This window comes from Dipteris shenzhenensis, chromosome 30, assembly GCF_047967505.1.
Source record: "Dipteris shenzhenensis isolate YYH24624 ecotype China chromosome 30, Dip_SZ_1.0, whole genome shotgun sequence".
In the NCBI taxonomy this organism is placed as follows: Eukaryota; Viridiplantae; Streptophyta; class Polypodiopsida; order Gleicheniales; family Dipteridaceae; genus Dipteris; species Dipteris shenzhenensis.
In genome coordinates, this window is record NC_141625.1 from 11820043 (window position 1) to 11837016 (window position 16974).

At 42.2% G+C, this 16974-nt stretch overlaps 1 protein-coding gene across 5 annotated transcripts in view; it reads right to left on the minus strand.

Annotated features, from left to right (window-relative positions):
• LOC147881728 (transcription initiation factor TFIID subunit 4b-like) overlaps positions 1 to 16974 on the minus strand; it is a 43491-nt gene that overhangs the window by 1726 nt on the left and 24791 nt on the right. For all 5 annotated transcript variants that reach the window (XM_087401697.1, XM_087401698.1, XM_087401699.1 and 2 more), the window contains exons 4-8: positions 9210 to 9297; positions 8925 to 9060; positions 8758 to 8813; positions 8543 to 8599; positions 8299 to 8451 (exon numbers count right to left, since the gene is read on the minus strand). In XM_087401697.1, coding sequence (XP_087257823.1) covers positions 8299 to 8451; positions 8543 to 8599; positions 8758 to 8813; positions 8925 to 9060; positions 9210 to 9297 — 490 coding nt within the window. The remainder of the gene's footprint in view (positions 1 to 8298; positions 8452 to 8542; positions 8600 to 8757; positions 8814 to 8924; positions 9061 to 9209; positions 9298 to 16974) is intronic.

Consider the following 16974-nt stretch of genomic DNA (forward strand, 5'->3'; position numbering starts at 1 on the left):
TTCCCCCAAATATTATTGTAATTAGATTTTCAGTAAGTCGCTCTTCAAACATCGTTTTTTACCCTCCTAAGTTACTTTAGGTGCCTTGGATTGATTGACGACCTTTAAAGCAATTCCATGTGCCATGTTCACAGTGAGATACTTACCTTTAACTGGATTACCTTTCAGCTTACTCCTTATAGATTTTCAAATTGCTTTGGGGATGTTGCTTTTGGAACAATAAAGATAAGTTTGTTTGAAGTAGTCACCGTTAAGAAAAGAATAAGAACTTATATAATGGGCTTATGAGCTTAGAAAGAAAGAAAGAAATTTGTATTAACGTCTTCAGGAGGCCTCGCCGGCCTATGAGACAAAGTACAATCAGCAAAGTAGCTCATACAAGCCGATATGGGCTGAAGCTAAGGCCTCACTAATGCCCTTGCTGAGTGCTAACCAAGCTAATAATCTCAAAAGTCTCAAAATCTCTCAAAAACTCTCAAGAGACTCAAGTAGTGCGAAAGCTCCAATGACATATCCAGGGGTCGTGGTAGCCCTCCAATGAGACGCAAAGATGTCGCGTATCTGTAGTTGTCGAGCTGTCTCTCGCTATGGCAAGGGGCGTGGTCTCCGGATCTTTGTATCTGATGAGCCATATCAAGGGTAACACCTCGGGTCGATTGGTCTCCTCTGAGTAGAACAGCAATGGGTTGGACCTCTACCGTGCATGCCCTAGTCATCCTCTGGGTCGCAGGCTCCACCGCTCTGCATTATCTCTTCCCGCTGACCCATGCTGCCCTCCCTCCCTCCTCTACTCAAGTGTGTCCTAGGGTTGACTCGAAGGTTGAGAGTGGGATAAGCACAACCTGGTATGCACGCATCTCCAAATGGTTTCGTACTCAGGGCATTCCAAATGAATCGGCCTCTCTCCCTTTCAGTATAGTCTGGATGCCCCATCCCTCCAAATCCCACGAGATGAGATCCACTGTATCACCTACTCCAGCTTTACATCACGTACTTGGGGGGGGACCAAGAGCTCCCCACCAAGATCCAGTTCTACCGTGACCATTTCCTAAGAGTATCAGAAGAGGGATTGATCATTAGGTCCTAGTATCTGGAGGAAAGATGGTTACCCATGCATTGAGGATTGTCATAGAATAGATGTAGGCCTCGTTGTAGGCTATCTCATGGGCTATCCATAGATGCCACTTATACCTTGGTATGAGCCTTGTAGGCCTAGTTATAGTCAGTTAGGACTATTGGTATAGTTAGTTTATGTACCATCTAGGTCAATTAGGACACTTAGTCCAGTTAGGGCAGTTAGCCCTAGAGTTTTGTTATGTTGGCTCTCCCTTGAGCCTCCACATTTCAGTTTTGCAGCAATCTATTACAGCATCTCGTTTTTCTCCATTGTGCTTCCATTTTTGAGCTTTCATTGCTTCCAACACCCAACGGTGGTATCAGAGCAAGTTGGGAATCCATTCCCTCAACCATTAACAGCTTTCCCAAGCTGTTTGGCAACCTCTGGAGCCCTCATTCTTGCTGGTCCTGCTGGTTTTCACTCCCACGAGTGTTTGAGACCTTTCCAAGCAATTCTGTCACGAAAGATCTCATTCTGCCACAAGAAGATCACATTTTGGAGCAGCAACTGCAAGGGAGACGCATTTTGGAGCAAATCTGAGCAATTTCTACAACAAAAACCTAACTGTACGAACTTGTATTTCACCACCATGTCTGGTAGCAAAGATTATTTGTTTGGGCTGATTGGGGCTGATGACAAGCTTGATGGCACCAATTACCCCATGTGGTCATACATGATGGGACATGTTTGGTTGCCAAGAATCTATGGCATATTGTTTCAGGTTCTGAGGCCAGGCCTACACGCACTGTTATTGGTGCTACACATGCAGCCTCTGTTTCTTCAGGTGATGGTTCTACTGCTACAGCCAAGACTCCTGCACCGCTCAAGGTGCTTTGCCTCCTTCACAGGAGCAAATTCAGTGGGATGGTCGTGATGCCAAAGCACATGCCTTGATTGCTCTTTCAATGAAGCGGGTTACTATCTCTCATATTCGGTCTTGCAAGACAGCTAAGTAAGCATGGGATCAGCTTGCATCTTTGTATCAGATATGGAATGAAGCGAGGGTTGCCTATCTCCGCAAGCACTTGAAAGATTTAAAGCTTGATGAGGGTGGTAACATGGATGCCTATCTCACTAATGTGAAGGATCTAAAAGAGCAGTTGGCTAACATTGATGAGATTATGCCTGATTCTCAACTGGTTTCTAATACCCTTGATAGGTTGCCTGATTCATATCAAGGCTTTGCTACTACATTGAGGTTGGTTGCAGGGGGTGATGCCAATCATTTCTCATTTGACCAGCTTGTTGCTCTTTTCTTCAGGAGGAGTAAAGTCGTGTGAATCGCAATGCTACTATGGCTAGTGATCAAGCATTTGTTACCCATCATAAACACAAAGGTAAAGGCAAGGTTTCTGTTGGAAAGCCCTCTCATTCCCATGCTGATCATTCACATGGTGCCTCTTCTTCAGGGGATAACAAAAAGAAGAAGAGATGTAACTATTGCAGAAAACCTGGGCATGATATTTCTGAATACAGGAAGCGCATAGCATCTGAAAAGAAAAAGAAAGACTCTGGTCTTTCAATATCTGGTTCTTCTAGTGCAGAAGATCGACATGAGTCTGCTAATTTCGCACAAGACCACCATTGGGCTTTCTTGGTTACATGTCAGTATAATCTTGATGTTCATGATGCTTGTATGGCAGTTTCAGATGTTCATGATGCATGGTTCTTTGAAACTGGTGCTAGCAAGCACATCACTTCCTGTAGGAAGTTATTCAGCTCATTGGAGCTTACATCTAAGGGGGGCAGTGCCGCATGTGCCAGTAATGCATCATATACAGTAAAAGATATTGGGCAAGTTGCTCTTACTTCTGTCTCTAGTGGTATTGTCACTCTAGAGCATGTGCTTTATGTTCTAGGCATTCGTAAGAACCTCATTTCTATTTCATCCATTGCTACATGTGGCTTTCAGGTTATTTTTGATGGTGTGAGGTATCCAGTGTATGATGTTACACATGCCTCTACCCTGGTTTTGACTGGCACATTGTCTAGCGGTCTTTACAGACTTGATGCTTATGACAGATGTTCAGATGATTATGCTGCACTTGCCGATGCACATGCCTTTGCTATTGATTCTACCATGGCAAATACTCATTTGTGGCATGAGAGGTCTGGACACCAAAATTTTGAAGAGTTATATAAGGAAGAGATGGTTGTGGATCTTTCCAAAATGCATATGCCTACCAAACATGTTTGTGAACCATGCTTACTTGGTAAGATGCACCGTGCTGCCTTTCCCAAGGATGGGAGAGTTGGTGCTTCACTTAAGCTTTATCTGGTTCATAGTGATGTTTGTGGACCCATGAGGGTTGCAGCTCTTGGGAGATTCTACTATTTTGTTACTTTTATTGATGATTTCACCAGGTACACTTGGATTTTCGCATTGAAATCCAAGTTTGATGTTTCTTCATGCTTCAAGCACTTTATTGCCTTGGCTGAGAATGAGAGTGGGCTGCACATTGCTCACATTAATACAGACAGGGGGGGTGGATACATGTCAAAGGAGTTTGCTGTTTTTTTGGCTTCCCGTAGCATTAATCATCGATGCACTGTGCCTTATACTCCTCAACAGAATCCCGTGGCTGAGCGGAAGAATAGATCAGTGATGGAAATGGCTACATGCATGTTGAAAGGCAAGCATTTGCCTAATAAGTTGTGGTTGGATGCGGTCATGTGTGCAAATTACATCTTGAATAGATATCCTACAAAGGCATTGCAGACTATCACACCTTATGAGGCTTGGACGGGTCGTAAGCCTCGCATTTCCCACATGAGGACTTTTGGATGCTTAGCTTATGCTCATGTGCCTTCACAGAGACGCACTAAGTTGGATGATAAAGCTGTTAAATGCATTTTTCTTGGGTATAGTTTAGAGAGCAGGGGCTATAAGCTATATCAGCCTCGCACGGGCAAGTGTTTTGTCAGTCGGGATGTTGTGTTTGATGAATCCTCCACTATGCCTTTGCTGGACTGTCAAAAACATCCCATTGTTGATGCCCCAAACATATTTGACAGCTTGATGCCTTTGTTTCCATCCGATGCTGGGGATGATGTTCCATCTGAGGTTGTCCCTCCATCTGTTGGTCATTTACAGCCACATGTGCATGCATAAATTCAGCCTGATATGCCTATCATTGATCAGGATCATTTGCACAGGGCTCTTGACCAAGAAAGAGCAGAAATTCAGGAGCCTAAAAGGGTACCCCGTTGGCTACTTGACACATTAAAAAACAGCAAACAAGACACTCCTCTGCCAGTCCGTACGAGAGCAGCTGTCCGAAAAGAGCATGCTAGTTTTGTTAGATGAAGGCCATGCAAGCTGAATTGGATTCTATCCATCAGAATGACACTTGGGAGTTGTGTGATCTGCCTTATGGCAAGAATGTCATTGGAACTAAGTGGGTTTGCAAGATCAAACGGAAAGCTGATGGTTCAATGGACCGTTACAAAGCCCGTCTTGTTGCTAAGGGCTATGCTCAACAGCATGGCATTGACTTTGAGGAGACTTTTGCTCCCACTTCCAGGATCACTACCATTCGCATTGTTATTGCCTTTGCTGCCCACTTTCATTGGCAGATACATTAGCTTGATATTAAGACAGCCTACCTTCATGGGCATTTCCAGGAAGACGTCTATGTTTCCCAACCTCCTGGCTTTGAGGTTGAAGGTTCTAAAAGCAAGGTATGCCGCTTGAAAAAGGCCCTCTATGGATTGAAGCAGGCACCTTGGGCTTGGTATTTGAGAATTCATTCTCATTTTCTCACACTTGGCTTTCAGAATAGCCCTACAGAGGCTACCCTTTACATTCGCAAGCGTGGGACAGATTTGCTGATTTTAGTCCTTTATGTGAATGATATGCTTGTAACTGGGACACATGCTCAGCATATTGCAGATTTTAAAATTGATTTGCAGCAGACATTTGCTATGCCTGATATTGGTCTTTTGCACTACTATCTGGGCATTCAATTTGCTAGCAGTGAGGGGGGCATTTTGATGTCACAATCCAAGTACATTGGACATCTTTTGCAGCGTTTTCAGTTTGAGGATTGCAAGCCAGTATCCACAAATTGAAATTAAAATTATCAATATGAAATTTATATTGGAGAGAATGGCATAAGTGCCACTCTATATATCCAAAAAATCTATAAAATTGTAATTTTGTCACGTCATCATATTTCAATTTACAAGTCCTATACTTTTTAAATATTCCTAGATCATATTTTGCACTATTTTGAAATGGATGTTGGATAACATCATTGGTTGTTTAGGGTTAATGGTTTGATATTTCTAGGAAACAATCTTCTACAGTTGTATGAGAAGCAAATGTTTGAATGTATGCATGTCTCATGTAGGGAAAAAATTAGGGGCGAATTTTAGCCGAAGGGCTAATTTATAGGCTTTCCCAATTTGGTTGGGCTAATATTTAGAGCTTTAAATTTGATAAATTAGCCCAAACATAAAGGTGGGCTAATTTTTTGAGCCTCAAATTTGATAAATTCGCCCTAAAAGTGGTAGCAGGGCTAATATTTATAACTCTATTTTGTGTAAGATTCGCCCATTGACCTATACTACCATAATCTTATTCCCTCCTTATTTTTTGCCCTGGTCTCATGTCCTGAATCATTGCCTCAGTGAATTGAGTACATGAGGAACCACGTCTGACAAGCACCAAAACCGTGGTAGCCAAACCACCACAAAGCATCGACAATCCAATGTCAGGTGAATATAATATTTAAATGTGTCCAGTATTTACTTTTGGGTTTTTTTGGAGAATTCCAACCCAACATCAATTGATAAGTTTGTATGTGATGTTATTGGACGTGTAGCCTCTGTGACAACTGAAGACATCTATATGAATATGAAAGAGGAAGTTGGAGAGGGAGCACATGTCGAGCGAGATGTCATGTTTTCTACCTTAACTGTATGAGATACAACTATGGAGCATCGATGGGTGCTGAAAGAACTTGAGTGGGTGAAAAGCGATACTGAAATATTGCATGCATTGTTATCTCAAACTGGCCAGCGGCTTGATATCGACAATGCATACATCAAGATGTGCCTAATAGTAGCCAATTATTCTCACAACAGGCGCATGATGCACAAGCCGCATTGCAACATATCAAAGAAGGGGGCATAGTCTCGACAATCAGTCCTGATTTCATTGGCCTCGCTGTGTGCAAACTATCCATGATACCTGCACAATTACAATTCATCGTGGATGGGCCATGTTGTCCAATCTGCCAAGATCGTTTTGATAGGGCCACAAGATACCATGCCCTCCCTTGTGATCATCGCTTTCACCTTGCCTATCTTGTGAATACTTTAAAGGTGAGAAGTGCATGTGCAGCATGCAATGCTCAGCATCGACAGTATGCTGTCTCACAGTTGAGCAGATATATGCACAGCCCATCTATGCACCATTGGCATGCCGTGAAGCGTGTTTTCACATATCTTAAAGGCACACAGCATTTAGGCCTTCTTTATGGGACCGATACTTCACTTGTCATGCATGGGTTCACTAATAGTGCTTGGGCTGGTTGTTCTGACACTCGTGTGTCACATAGTGGCAACTGTTTTATGCTTGGTACCTCATGTGTTTCTTCGTTCAGCAAGAAGCAGAGTATAGTTGCTACTTCTAGCTATGAAGCTGAGTACAGAGCGGCTTTTACAGCTACAGTGGAGTGTGTTTAGCTTTGGAAGCTACTTCCGGATCTTAGTGTATGTCAAACTACTCCTACCGTCATCATCATTGATAGTCATAGTGCTTTGGCTGTCGCACGGAATCCAATTTTCCATGCTCGCACAAAGCACATTGAGGTTCACTATCACTATGTCACAGAGCGATTATCAACAGGTGATATTGAGTTGTCTTATGTTCCCACTGAAGACAACTTGGCAGATCTTTTTACGAAGGCTCTACCTCGACCTAAGTCTGAGGCTTTTCAACAAGCTTTAAACTTAGTACCTTTTGTAGCTTCATCTGTCGTACTCTGTACAGTCATAGGTTGCTATATCCTACGGGACGAACATGCGCAACCATGACACTAAATATTTAGGTATCCTGAGCCATGTCCAAGATACTTCAGCCCATACCATGGAGGGGGGTTTGTAGGCTATCTCATGGGCTATCCATAGATGCCACTTATACCTTGGTATGAACCCCTTGTAGGCCTAGTTATAGTCAGTTAGGACTATTGGTACAGTTAGTTGATGTACCATCTAGGTCAGTTAGGACACTTAGTCCAGTTAGGGCAGTTAGCCCTAGGGTTTTGTTATGTTGGCTCTCCCTTGAGCCTCCACACTTCAACTTTGCAGCAATCTATTACAGCATCTCGTTTTACTCCATTGTGCTTCCCTTTTTTCAGGATCCATTGCTTCCAACACCCAACACTCGTCTCACCAATGAGGATTCAAGCAGTGAGTGCAGCAGGCACACCTAGAGAGCAGTGGGTTTGCACACTGGCAACGGTGCACATAGAGGAGTACTTCCTATGCATTTTCCCTGCTTAATATGAGATCTGAGGATGCTACTATTGCTTCTTTCAAGAGGGGCATAGGTTTGGACCACCATCCCATTTGATCCATTTTCATGAACAGGTAGGTGTGCATTGGCGTCTTTTTGATGGGGTATTGGCGTCTTTTTGATGGGGCATTGGAGGGCCTCTCACAACAATACCCTACCAATACCTTATGTATATATGATAGTATAGGGAAGCTCTCACATCTAGAACAATCTATCTCGAATCTTCTATCCTAGAAAGTTCCAGTACAGTCTTCTACATTCTCAGGAATCAGAATGTTCTAGATCCACAAGATAATTATAGATTTGAAGTACTACCTCACCTTCTTTCAATATCTTCTACAATATTATACGTTTTTCTGCAAGCTTCTAGAGATACGTAAATATCTAGCAACTCCATATTATACAATATTATAAATCTTATAAATCTCTATACTAGATGGTGCATACCCATTGGCCAATTTCCAAATACATAAAAAGATAGTACACAGACTAACTAGCTGCCTATGTACACCTCATGTGCGCATGAAGGCAACCACCATTAAAACAAAATAACAATCAGCTACACTACTATCGAAGCTACATTTTGAACTGTCAATACCCAGAAGAAACAGACAAAAGTCTACATTTTAAACTGCTATAGCCATATTTATTTACTAACCTCACTCTGTTGGGAAGGGTTATCCGCATGGTTTCCTCCAAGTGCTTCTTTGACTTGCTTGGCTTCTTTTACCTTCTTCTTAGCTATCATAATTTGGCGACGAACATCTGAAGTCGATAAAATCTTTTGTTTTTCTTTCTCAAGATCACATCGCTGCCACGAGCACCGACAAGCTTCAGAGGAACACAAGAAGCAGTATCTTTACTCTTGGTTAAGAAGAATCGTGTAAGAATTCAAGCCTCACCTGCTTAGAGAACCTGATAAGTTTACACAATATGCTCCGATACCATTCTTCTAGCGACTGAAAGTCCAAATTCATACTTCATTAAATTTTCCAGTGGCAAGGTTACGAAAGGAAAGAGAGAATGTTTTAGAGATTCCGGTCAAAGGTCACCACCAAGATATGAACAAGACATAGAAACAAATGAAAATTGTGTCAATTCCAGCCTAGAAACTCACCAAGGATAAGCAACGCTCCACATCTTCACTCACACTTTGTATACCATACTTCTTTGCTGCAATTGGCCACAGGCAAAAACCCATTTCGAAACCTCAATGAGATGTACATGGTTGCTTTCAATGAACTGAATGACAAAGCGAAAACATTGAAAATTCTCATGTCCCACCTATTCCAATTATTTTCTGGCGAAGTGGTTTTTCTTCAAGGAACAATTTGCGCTCTTCCTCCTGTACAAACCTTTTCAGTGCTTCAGAGGTATGACTCTTCTCAGCAGGTTCTGCCAACAATTTTTCCTCTTCTTCCTGCAACATATATATACAGGGAACTTTAACAGGAATGGTAACAAAAAGCATTAAACATCAATGCTTCAAGCATAGATCAAGCACATATGTCAAGGCTAAATAACAATCCAGCACGTATTACCAAATATCCATACAACAAAAGAATTTACCTTCAGATTTACACCACTAACAACAGTGACATCATTGATTTGATCAATACTTTGATCCAAAGGATCTCCATTCAGCTTCTGCTTTTTGCTGCAGTCATTTTACAACTATAAAAAATACCATTCATGCTTTGTCCAAGTTCACAGGCTTTCCTAAAGATATGTGTAGTTTAGACTTCATGATTTACTACACTGAAGACAACCATGTTTGTAGCAACGTGATTGATAAGTTTGGTATATTAAACAAAAGTATCCTTCTTGATCTATTTTTAGCTGCAGCCCATTTTATAACTACGATATTAGCATTTACATTTTATAACTACGATTTCAGACAAAATCAATGAGGTCTCTTTCACCCTGCACATACTTCTGCATTTAAGTGTACGTAATGCTTTTCATGTCAGTCTCTTTAAGCATATGAGGGACGTCCACCTACACTGCATAGAGAATCGAGATGAGACTCGGCCTGAAAACGACTAAACCATTAACGCCAAACTTTTCCTGCAAATCACGGGTGAGAGTGCTCTCAACGGAAGCAAGAACGGAAGAGGGAGAAAGAGAAACAGAGAGCCACACAAGTTTTGGTGGGTGCAGAACCATCCTAATCTTCTTTTTCATTTATTTATATATGTGTTTGAGTATTGTACATAACCGGGGTAAAGGGACAGTGACCTTTAACCCCCACAACCTCCCACTTAAAGGACAATGTGCCTCTAAGGGAGAACAACCAGTGAGCATACTATCCAATGCCCATCAATACGCGACAATACTCAAACCGCTGACTAGGTAGACTCTTCGTCAGCATATCTACAGGGTTATCATCTGTATGAACCTTGACAAGCTCTATGCGCTTGTCCTCAAGTACCTCCCTGATGAAATGGTACCTGACCTCAATGTGTTTGGTCTTTGCATGAAAGACCGGATTCCGTGCTAGCTGAATAGCACTCATGGAATCACTATGCAATGTCGGTACACCTGTATGAATCCCCAAATCTCCCACTAGCCGATCAAGCCATATAGCCTCCTTGCAACCCTCTGTGGCTGCAACATACTCAACCTCTGTGGTAGACAAAGCAACGCACTTCTGTACGCGAGACATCCACGACACTGCACCACCTGCAAAGGTGAACACATAACTAGAAGTGGATCTCCTACTATCCACATGCCCTGCATAGTCTGAATCTGTGTACCCAAGTACACGCATGTCTCCTCTACCAAAGCAGATGCACATCTCCTTGGTACCCTTTATGTACCTCATGATGTACTTAACTGCCTCCCAATGCCTCTTTCCTGGATTAGCCATATACCGGCTAACAACTCCCACTACAAATGCAATGTCTGGTCTGATAGCTATCATAGCATACATAAGACTCCCAACTGCTGATGCATAAGGAACCTTGGCCATCATGGCCCTTTCCTCATCTAATTTGGGACTATCTGTATGACTCAGTTTTACATATGGAGGCAATGGAGTACTCACTGCCTTCCCCCCCTCCATATTGAAATGCTGTAATACTTTTGTAACATACTCTTTTTGTGAAAGCCAAAGGAGTTTCCTACTCCGATCACGCATGATGCGCATACCAAGAATATGACCTGCAAGTCCCAAATCCTTCATATCAAAGGCCTCATGCAACTTGGCCTTTAATGCATCTAGCTCATAAGTATTCTTGCTAGCCAATAGCATATCATCCACATATAGTGCCAAGATTATCAGGCTATTATCCTTAGCCCTTTTAGTGTAGAGACAGTGATCAATTTCACTCCTTCTAAAACCCTGGGACCAAATGAAAGCATCAAACTTCTGATACCATTCTCTAGGCGCTTGCTTAAGACCATAGAGACTCTTCTTCAGCTTGCAAACTAAATGCTCTTTGCCCTTTTCTTCAAAGCCTTCCGACTGCACCATGTAAATTTCCTCATGCAAATCCCCATGCAAGAAAGCTGTTTTGACATCCATCTGCATAAGCTCCATATCCTCTACTACCACTAGTCCAAGCATGCATCTAAGTGTGGTCATCTTCACAACCAGAGAGAATATCTCATCAAAGTCCACACCCTTCTCTTGCTTGAACCCTTTAGCAACCAAACGGGCCTTGTACCTAGGCACATCATTACCTGTGACCTTCATTTTGTAGACCCATTTACATGGCAATGCTTTCTTTCCATGTGGCAAAGAAACCAAGTCCCAAGTCTTATTCTTCATAAGTGAACTCATCTCTGATTGCATAGCATACTTCCACTTGCGTTGATCCTCGAGCATCATAGCCTCTCTGTAGCAAGAAGGCTCCCCGCAACCATTAAGCATCACATAGTCTACCCCTGGAACAAACCTATCAGGCGGTCTAGACAATCTAGATGATCTTCTCAAGGGCATTTCAGCTTGCTGTCCCACCTGCATATCAGCCACATTTGGCTCATCATTTCCACCAATAGATGATCCATCATCTACCCTTGATTGTATACCTATGGGAGTACTTGGTGGTACCATTTCTTGCACATTTGGTGCATGGACAGCTTGCTGTCTATCAACATATGCAAGTAGATTCACATCCTGGAAAGTGATTCTCCTCATTTCCACATCCCTCATGGGTGCCTTATGCATCTTCTTCTCATTGAAGACCACATCATGGCTGCGTATGATCTTCTTTGCTTCTGGATCCCAGAGACGATAGCCCATCTCTCCACTTTCACCATAACCCAAAAAGATGCATTTCTTAGACTTAGGATCTAGCTTCTTTCGAAGCTCTTTTGGCACATGTGCATATGCCTCACACCCAAATATACGCAAATGACAGTAAGAGGGCTTCTTGCCACTCCATGCCTCTTCAGGAATACCACCATCCAAACTCTTACTAGGTGATCTATTGATCACATGCACTGCAGTCTTCATTGCCTCAGCTCAAAAACCACCAGAAAGACTTGCATTGGAAAGCATGCATTGCAACCTTTCTTGAATGGTACGGTTCATCTTTTCTGCAACTGGATTTTGCTCTGGAGTACGAGGGGATGTGAGCTCCCTCTTAATCCCACGTGTATTACAGAAATGCTGAAAGTCATGAGAGATATACTCTCCACCATTGTCAGTCCGTAGGCATTTAAGTGTTCTACCTGACTGATTCTCAACCAAGGCCAGCCATTTCTGAAATACCTGGAACACATCACTCTTCCGAGCTGTAGCATAAGCCCACACTTTCCTAGTTGCATCATCAATGAATGTCACATAGTATTCAGCCCCGCCTAATGACCGTGTAGGCATGGGACCACATACGTCTGAATGCACCAAATCAAGCATTTCAAACTCTTTCTTTCCCCTTCTTTTATGGGCTGATTTAGTCTACTTCCCATAGAGACAGTGCTCACAAAATTCAAAATCAGAGAAACTCAAATGCGGTACATAACCCAAACGGCATAAGAGTTTCATTCCATTCTGGCTCATGTGCCCCAACCTGCAATGCCACAAAGAAGTGCTTGGCTGCTCGGTTATTGCAACAACATGATCAAATACCCCTGATACATGTAAGGGATACAAAGTTCCACACTTGACACCCCTGGCCAAAAGCATAGAGCCCTTCTGAATTTTTCAACTCTGAAAGCCAAAAGTGGTGTGAAAACCAGCATCATCTAGCTGACCCACTGAAATAAGACTCTTGGTCAGCTTAGGCACATGTCTCACATGTTTCAAAACAAATGCAGACCCATTTGCAAAAGAAAACTTTATGTCACCTACTCCCACTATGTCACATGCATAGTCATTTTCAAGATGCGCACAACTTGTCTTTCCACTGTCATAAGTGGAGAACCATTCCCTATGAAGAGTAACATGGAATGAAGCACCAGAATCCAAAATCCAATCCTAGAAATATGCATCATCTGAAGTGGTAAGCAACTCTGCAGATAAACTAGACATGAAGAGAACGTCATTGTCACTATCATGTGTGACTGCATTGATCTCCTCGATCTTCACTTTTCCTTTGTCCTCCTATAGACTCTCTTCCTTTTGATTTGCACCCCAATTTGCATTCTTTTTCTTCTCCTTTTGCTCTCTTTTCACCTTGTAGCAATCCTTTTTCATATGGCCCTTCTTGCCACAATGGTAACACTCAATGTTCCGTGCTCTGGATTTGCTACGAGACTTCCCTCTTTCTTGGGACTTCCCCCTGAACTGTGATCTGCCCCTTTCCACATTTAACGCTGCATCCTGCTTGTTGCCATCCATAGACTTCCGTCTAATCTCCTCAGCCAACAAGCTACCCACAACTGCAGCAGGTGACCCAGATGTGTCATGTTGTGATGCTAGCAACTGTATCCGTAAATATACCATCGTCCCTTCAGAGTACTCTCTTGGTGAACGATGTCTATTAGCATAAAATCTATCCCGATCTTGGGCACTTATAATAGACTCCTTGGCAAACTACAACATTTCTTGCATGTCTTGCAAGAATGTGCTTATAGCATCATTGTTTATTCCCTTGAACCCATAACTAGTGACTTTGGTTGAAACCAGTACATGAGCATAAGAGGACTGTAACTTGTACTTCAATGCTTTGCACTATTGTAAGCAAATTATATCATGGGGAGATAATCTTCCCATGAAGATTGTCTCTTAGAAACATATGGACAAAGCATATCTTCAACCAATTGGTTAACCTTCTTTGTGTTGCCATCGGATTGTGCATGATCAGAGGAACTCATACTTAGAGTAGTTTCTAACTTCTCAAAAACCAATGTCCAAAACTTACTTGTAAACTTAGAGTCCCAGTCACTAACTATGTCTGAAGGCAAACCATATAGCTTAACCAATTGGTCAACAAACTCGTGAGCCAACTGAATAGCTGATATGGTCGATCTAGTAGGTAAGAATCTAGCCATCTTTGTCAGACAGTCAACTATGACCCAAATGGAGTCGTGGCCCTTGCGCGTTCTAGGCAAACCAGTAATAAAGTCCATGGAAATACTTTCCCATTTATTACCAGGGATTTGCAATGGCTGTAATAAACCTACCCTTCTAAGGTGTTATGCCTTAGCATGCATCTTAGGCCAATAAAAAGTATGTTTCACAAGAGACAAAGTCCGATATATACCTGGATGTCTAGCACTAGGAGCATCATGACACTCCAAGAGGATCTTAGATCAAAGATCCGAAACATTTGGCACACATATCTTTCCATTCCAGAACAACAAGCCCTTCCTAATCATCCACTAACCTCCCGCCGCATGTACCGTAGGTGGCACAATCCCTGAGTCCTAGTTAACCATGGAGCTCCCATCCTAGACCATCTGCCAATAAGAACTGAAATGACTATCAATTGTGCAAAGCCCTCTCAAGGATTAAAATAGGTCTGAGGATATTTCTGTAAATGACATAGCATTTACAAACTTCACTCGACTTAAGGCATCCGCCACACTATTCAAGGAACCCTTCTCATAACATACTTCAGAATCAAAATCTTGCATTAACTCTACCCATCTATCCTTTCTTCCTCTCAATTCTGACCCGTCACACACATACTTTATTGATTGATGATCTGTCAATACAAGAAACTTAAAACCATACAAGAAGTGTCGCCAAACCTTTAGAGCATACACTACTGGATACAATTCTTTTTCTAGTGTGGGCCAACGATATTGGGTGTCATCTAGCTTTTTACTTTCAAAAGCTACAGGTCTGCCCTCTTAGAATAAAGCTGCCCCAATAGCAAAGTCACTCGCATCGGCCTCTAAAACATAAGGCCGGGTAGGATCGGGCAATGCAAGAACCGGGGCTTCCTTAATAGTTTGCTTCAAGGTCTCAAAAGCCTTGTTCAGTGCATCATTCCAAGAGATCGGCTAGGTAGACCTACGTCCATGACCTTTCAACATGTTGGTCAAAGGTGCCATGATGTTAGAATAATCACGCACTGACTTCCGTAGAAAAACCGTAAATCCTAGGAAAGAACAAAGTTGTTTCATTATCTGAGGGATGGGCCATTCCAAAACCTTCTGGAGACGATATAGATCAATACTAATACCTTCGGAAGAAATCTTGTGCCCCAAGTAAATGATCTCCTTCATAAAGAAGTCACATTTATTTATCTTGGAATACAGCTTATGCTGTCTTAAAGGAACTAAGGTGTCCAACGAGATCCTCTAGCGATCAGCTATATAACAAGATGTCATTTAAGAACACAACAACGAATTTTTTCAAATAATCTCAAAACAAATTGTTCATCATTTGCTGGAAGGTAGCGGAAGCATTGGTCAATCCAAAAGGCAATACGAGAAAGTCGTAGTGGCCATACCTAGTACGGAAAGCAGTTCTTCTATGTGTTTAGCATAGATACGGATTTGATGATAAGCGGTACGAAAATCAATCTTACTGAAGTACTTCGCTCCGGCCAACCGGTCAACTCATCTGAATGAGAAAGAGGCTATATATTCTTAATTGTTGCTTTATTCAATCGTTTGTAATCTACACACATCCTCCACGAACCATCTTTTTTCTTTCTTAAAAGAATAGGTGCACCCCAGGGTAATTTACTTGGCGAATATAATTCATATTCAGATAGTCTTGTAGCTATGAAGCTAACTCGTCCTCCTCGAGTTGGCTCATCCTATAAGGTGGAATACTAATAGGTTGAGCCCCAAGGAGGAGATGCTAAGTAAGGTTTAATATGGGTCACGACTCCCTAAGAATTGAGACATAATCATCTATTTTCAAGATCCAACTCTCTCTCAAGATTTGCCACTCCTCTCAACTCCCTTAAACACGTATCTTACCAATATGGGAGCTGAACCAATAGTCCATCTTCCTCTCAAGAAAAGGACAAAAGCTAGATTGAATAAGTGTAAGTGAGAGGTCTCATGGAGGAGGTAATTAAAGGTAGGGTGAGTGTAAGAAATCCTAGATTTACTATATTTAGAAATGTGCTAAGGAACAGAAAGGAGACTGAAATCGCAGAGAACAAGGAATATTTGTATTGCTTGAGTGTCTGTAGTGTGTCATCCATACAATTGGGACTCTCTTATATAGAGAGTGAAGAGTCACACATGAAAAGGTGTGTACTCCAAAGTGTATGTGCATGAAGAGGTGTGTAACCCTTGTGAAGGGTGTGACCCTTGATGAGAGGGTACATTACAATGGTAGTCTCTTCAATAGAATGTGTCTCTTGTGAAGGGTTGTGCCTCATAGGAAGTGTCCTGTCAAAAGGGCATACCCTTCCACAAGTGTCCATTCATCAAACCATCCATAAGTCTAAGGTATAGAGAAAGGAATACGTCACAAATCGTGACATCCCCTCCCACTCAAAATAAGACCCTGGTGGAGATAATGAGCTGGTATAGAAAATATTATGGTAAATTCTGAAAATATTGCTGTAATATGTCAAGGTACTGCTGTAAGAGTTTGGCGATGTCCAGAGCCGGTGCACTGCTTTTGCAAGCAGCAAAGTGTGCCATTTTGGACCATCGATCGACAATTACCATAATCTGAGTGTTACCTCTGGATGATCGTAATAGTGTTGTAATAAAATCCATGGAAATACTTTCCCACCTTTCAGTTGGAACTAGAAGAGGCTGAAGAAGTCCTGCTGGAAGTCGTCGGCTTGCTTTCATTTGTTGACAAGATAAGCAAGATGTAGCCATTTTGATGACGTCGCTGTTCATATGAGGCCAGTAGTACGTTGCACTGAGTAACATGTAAGTCTTATTGATGCTTGGATGTGCAGCATAAGGAACTACATGATGCTCTTTTAACAAAAGACGTCGAACATCCTTGTCATGTGGTACA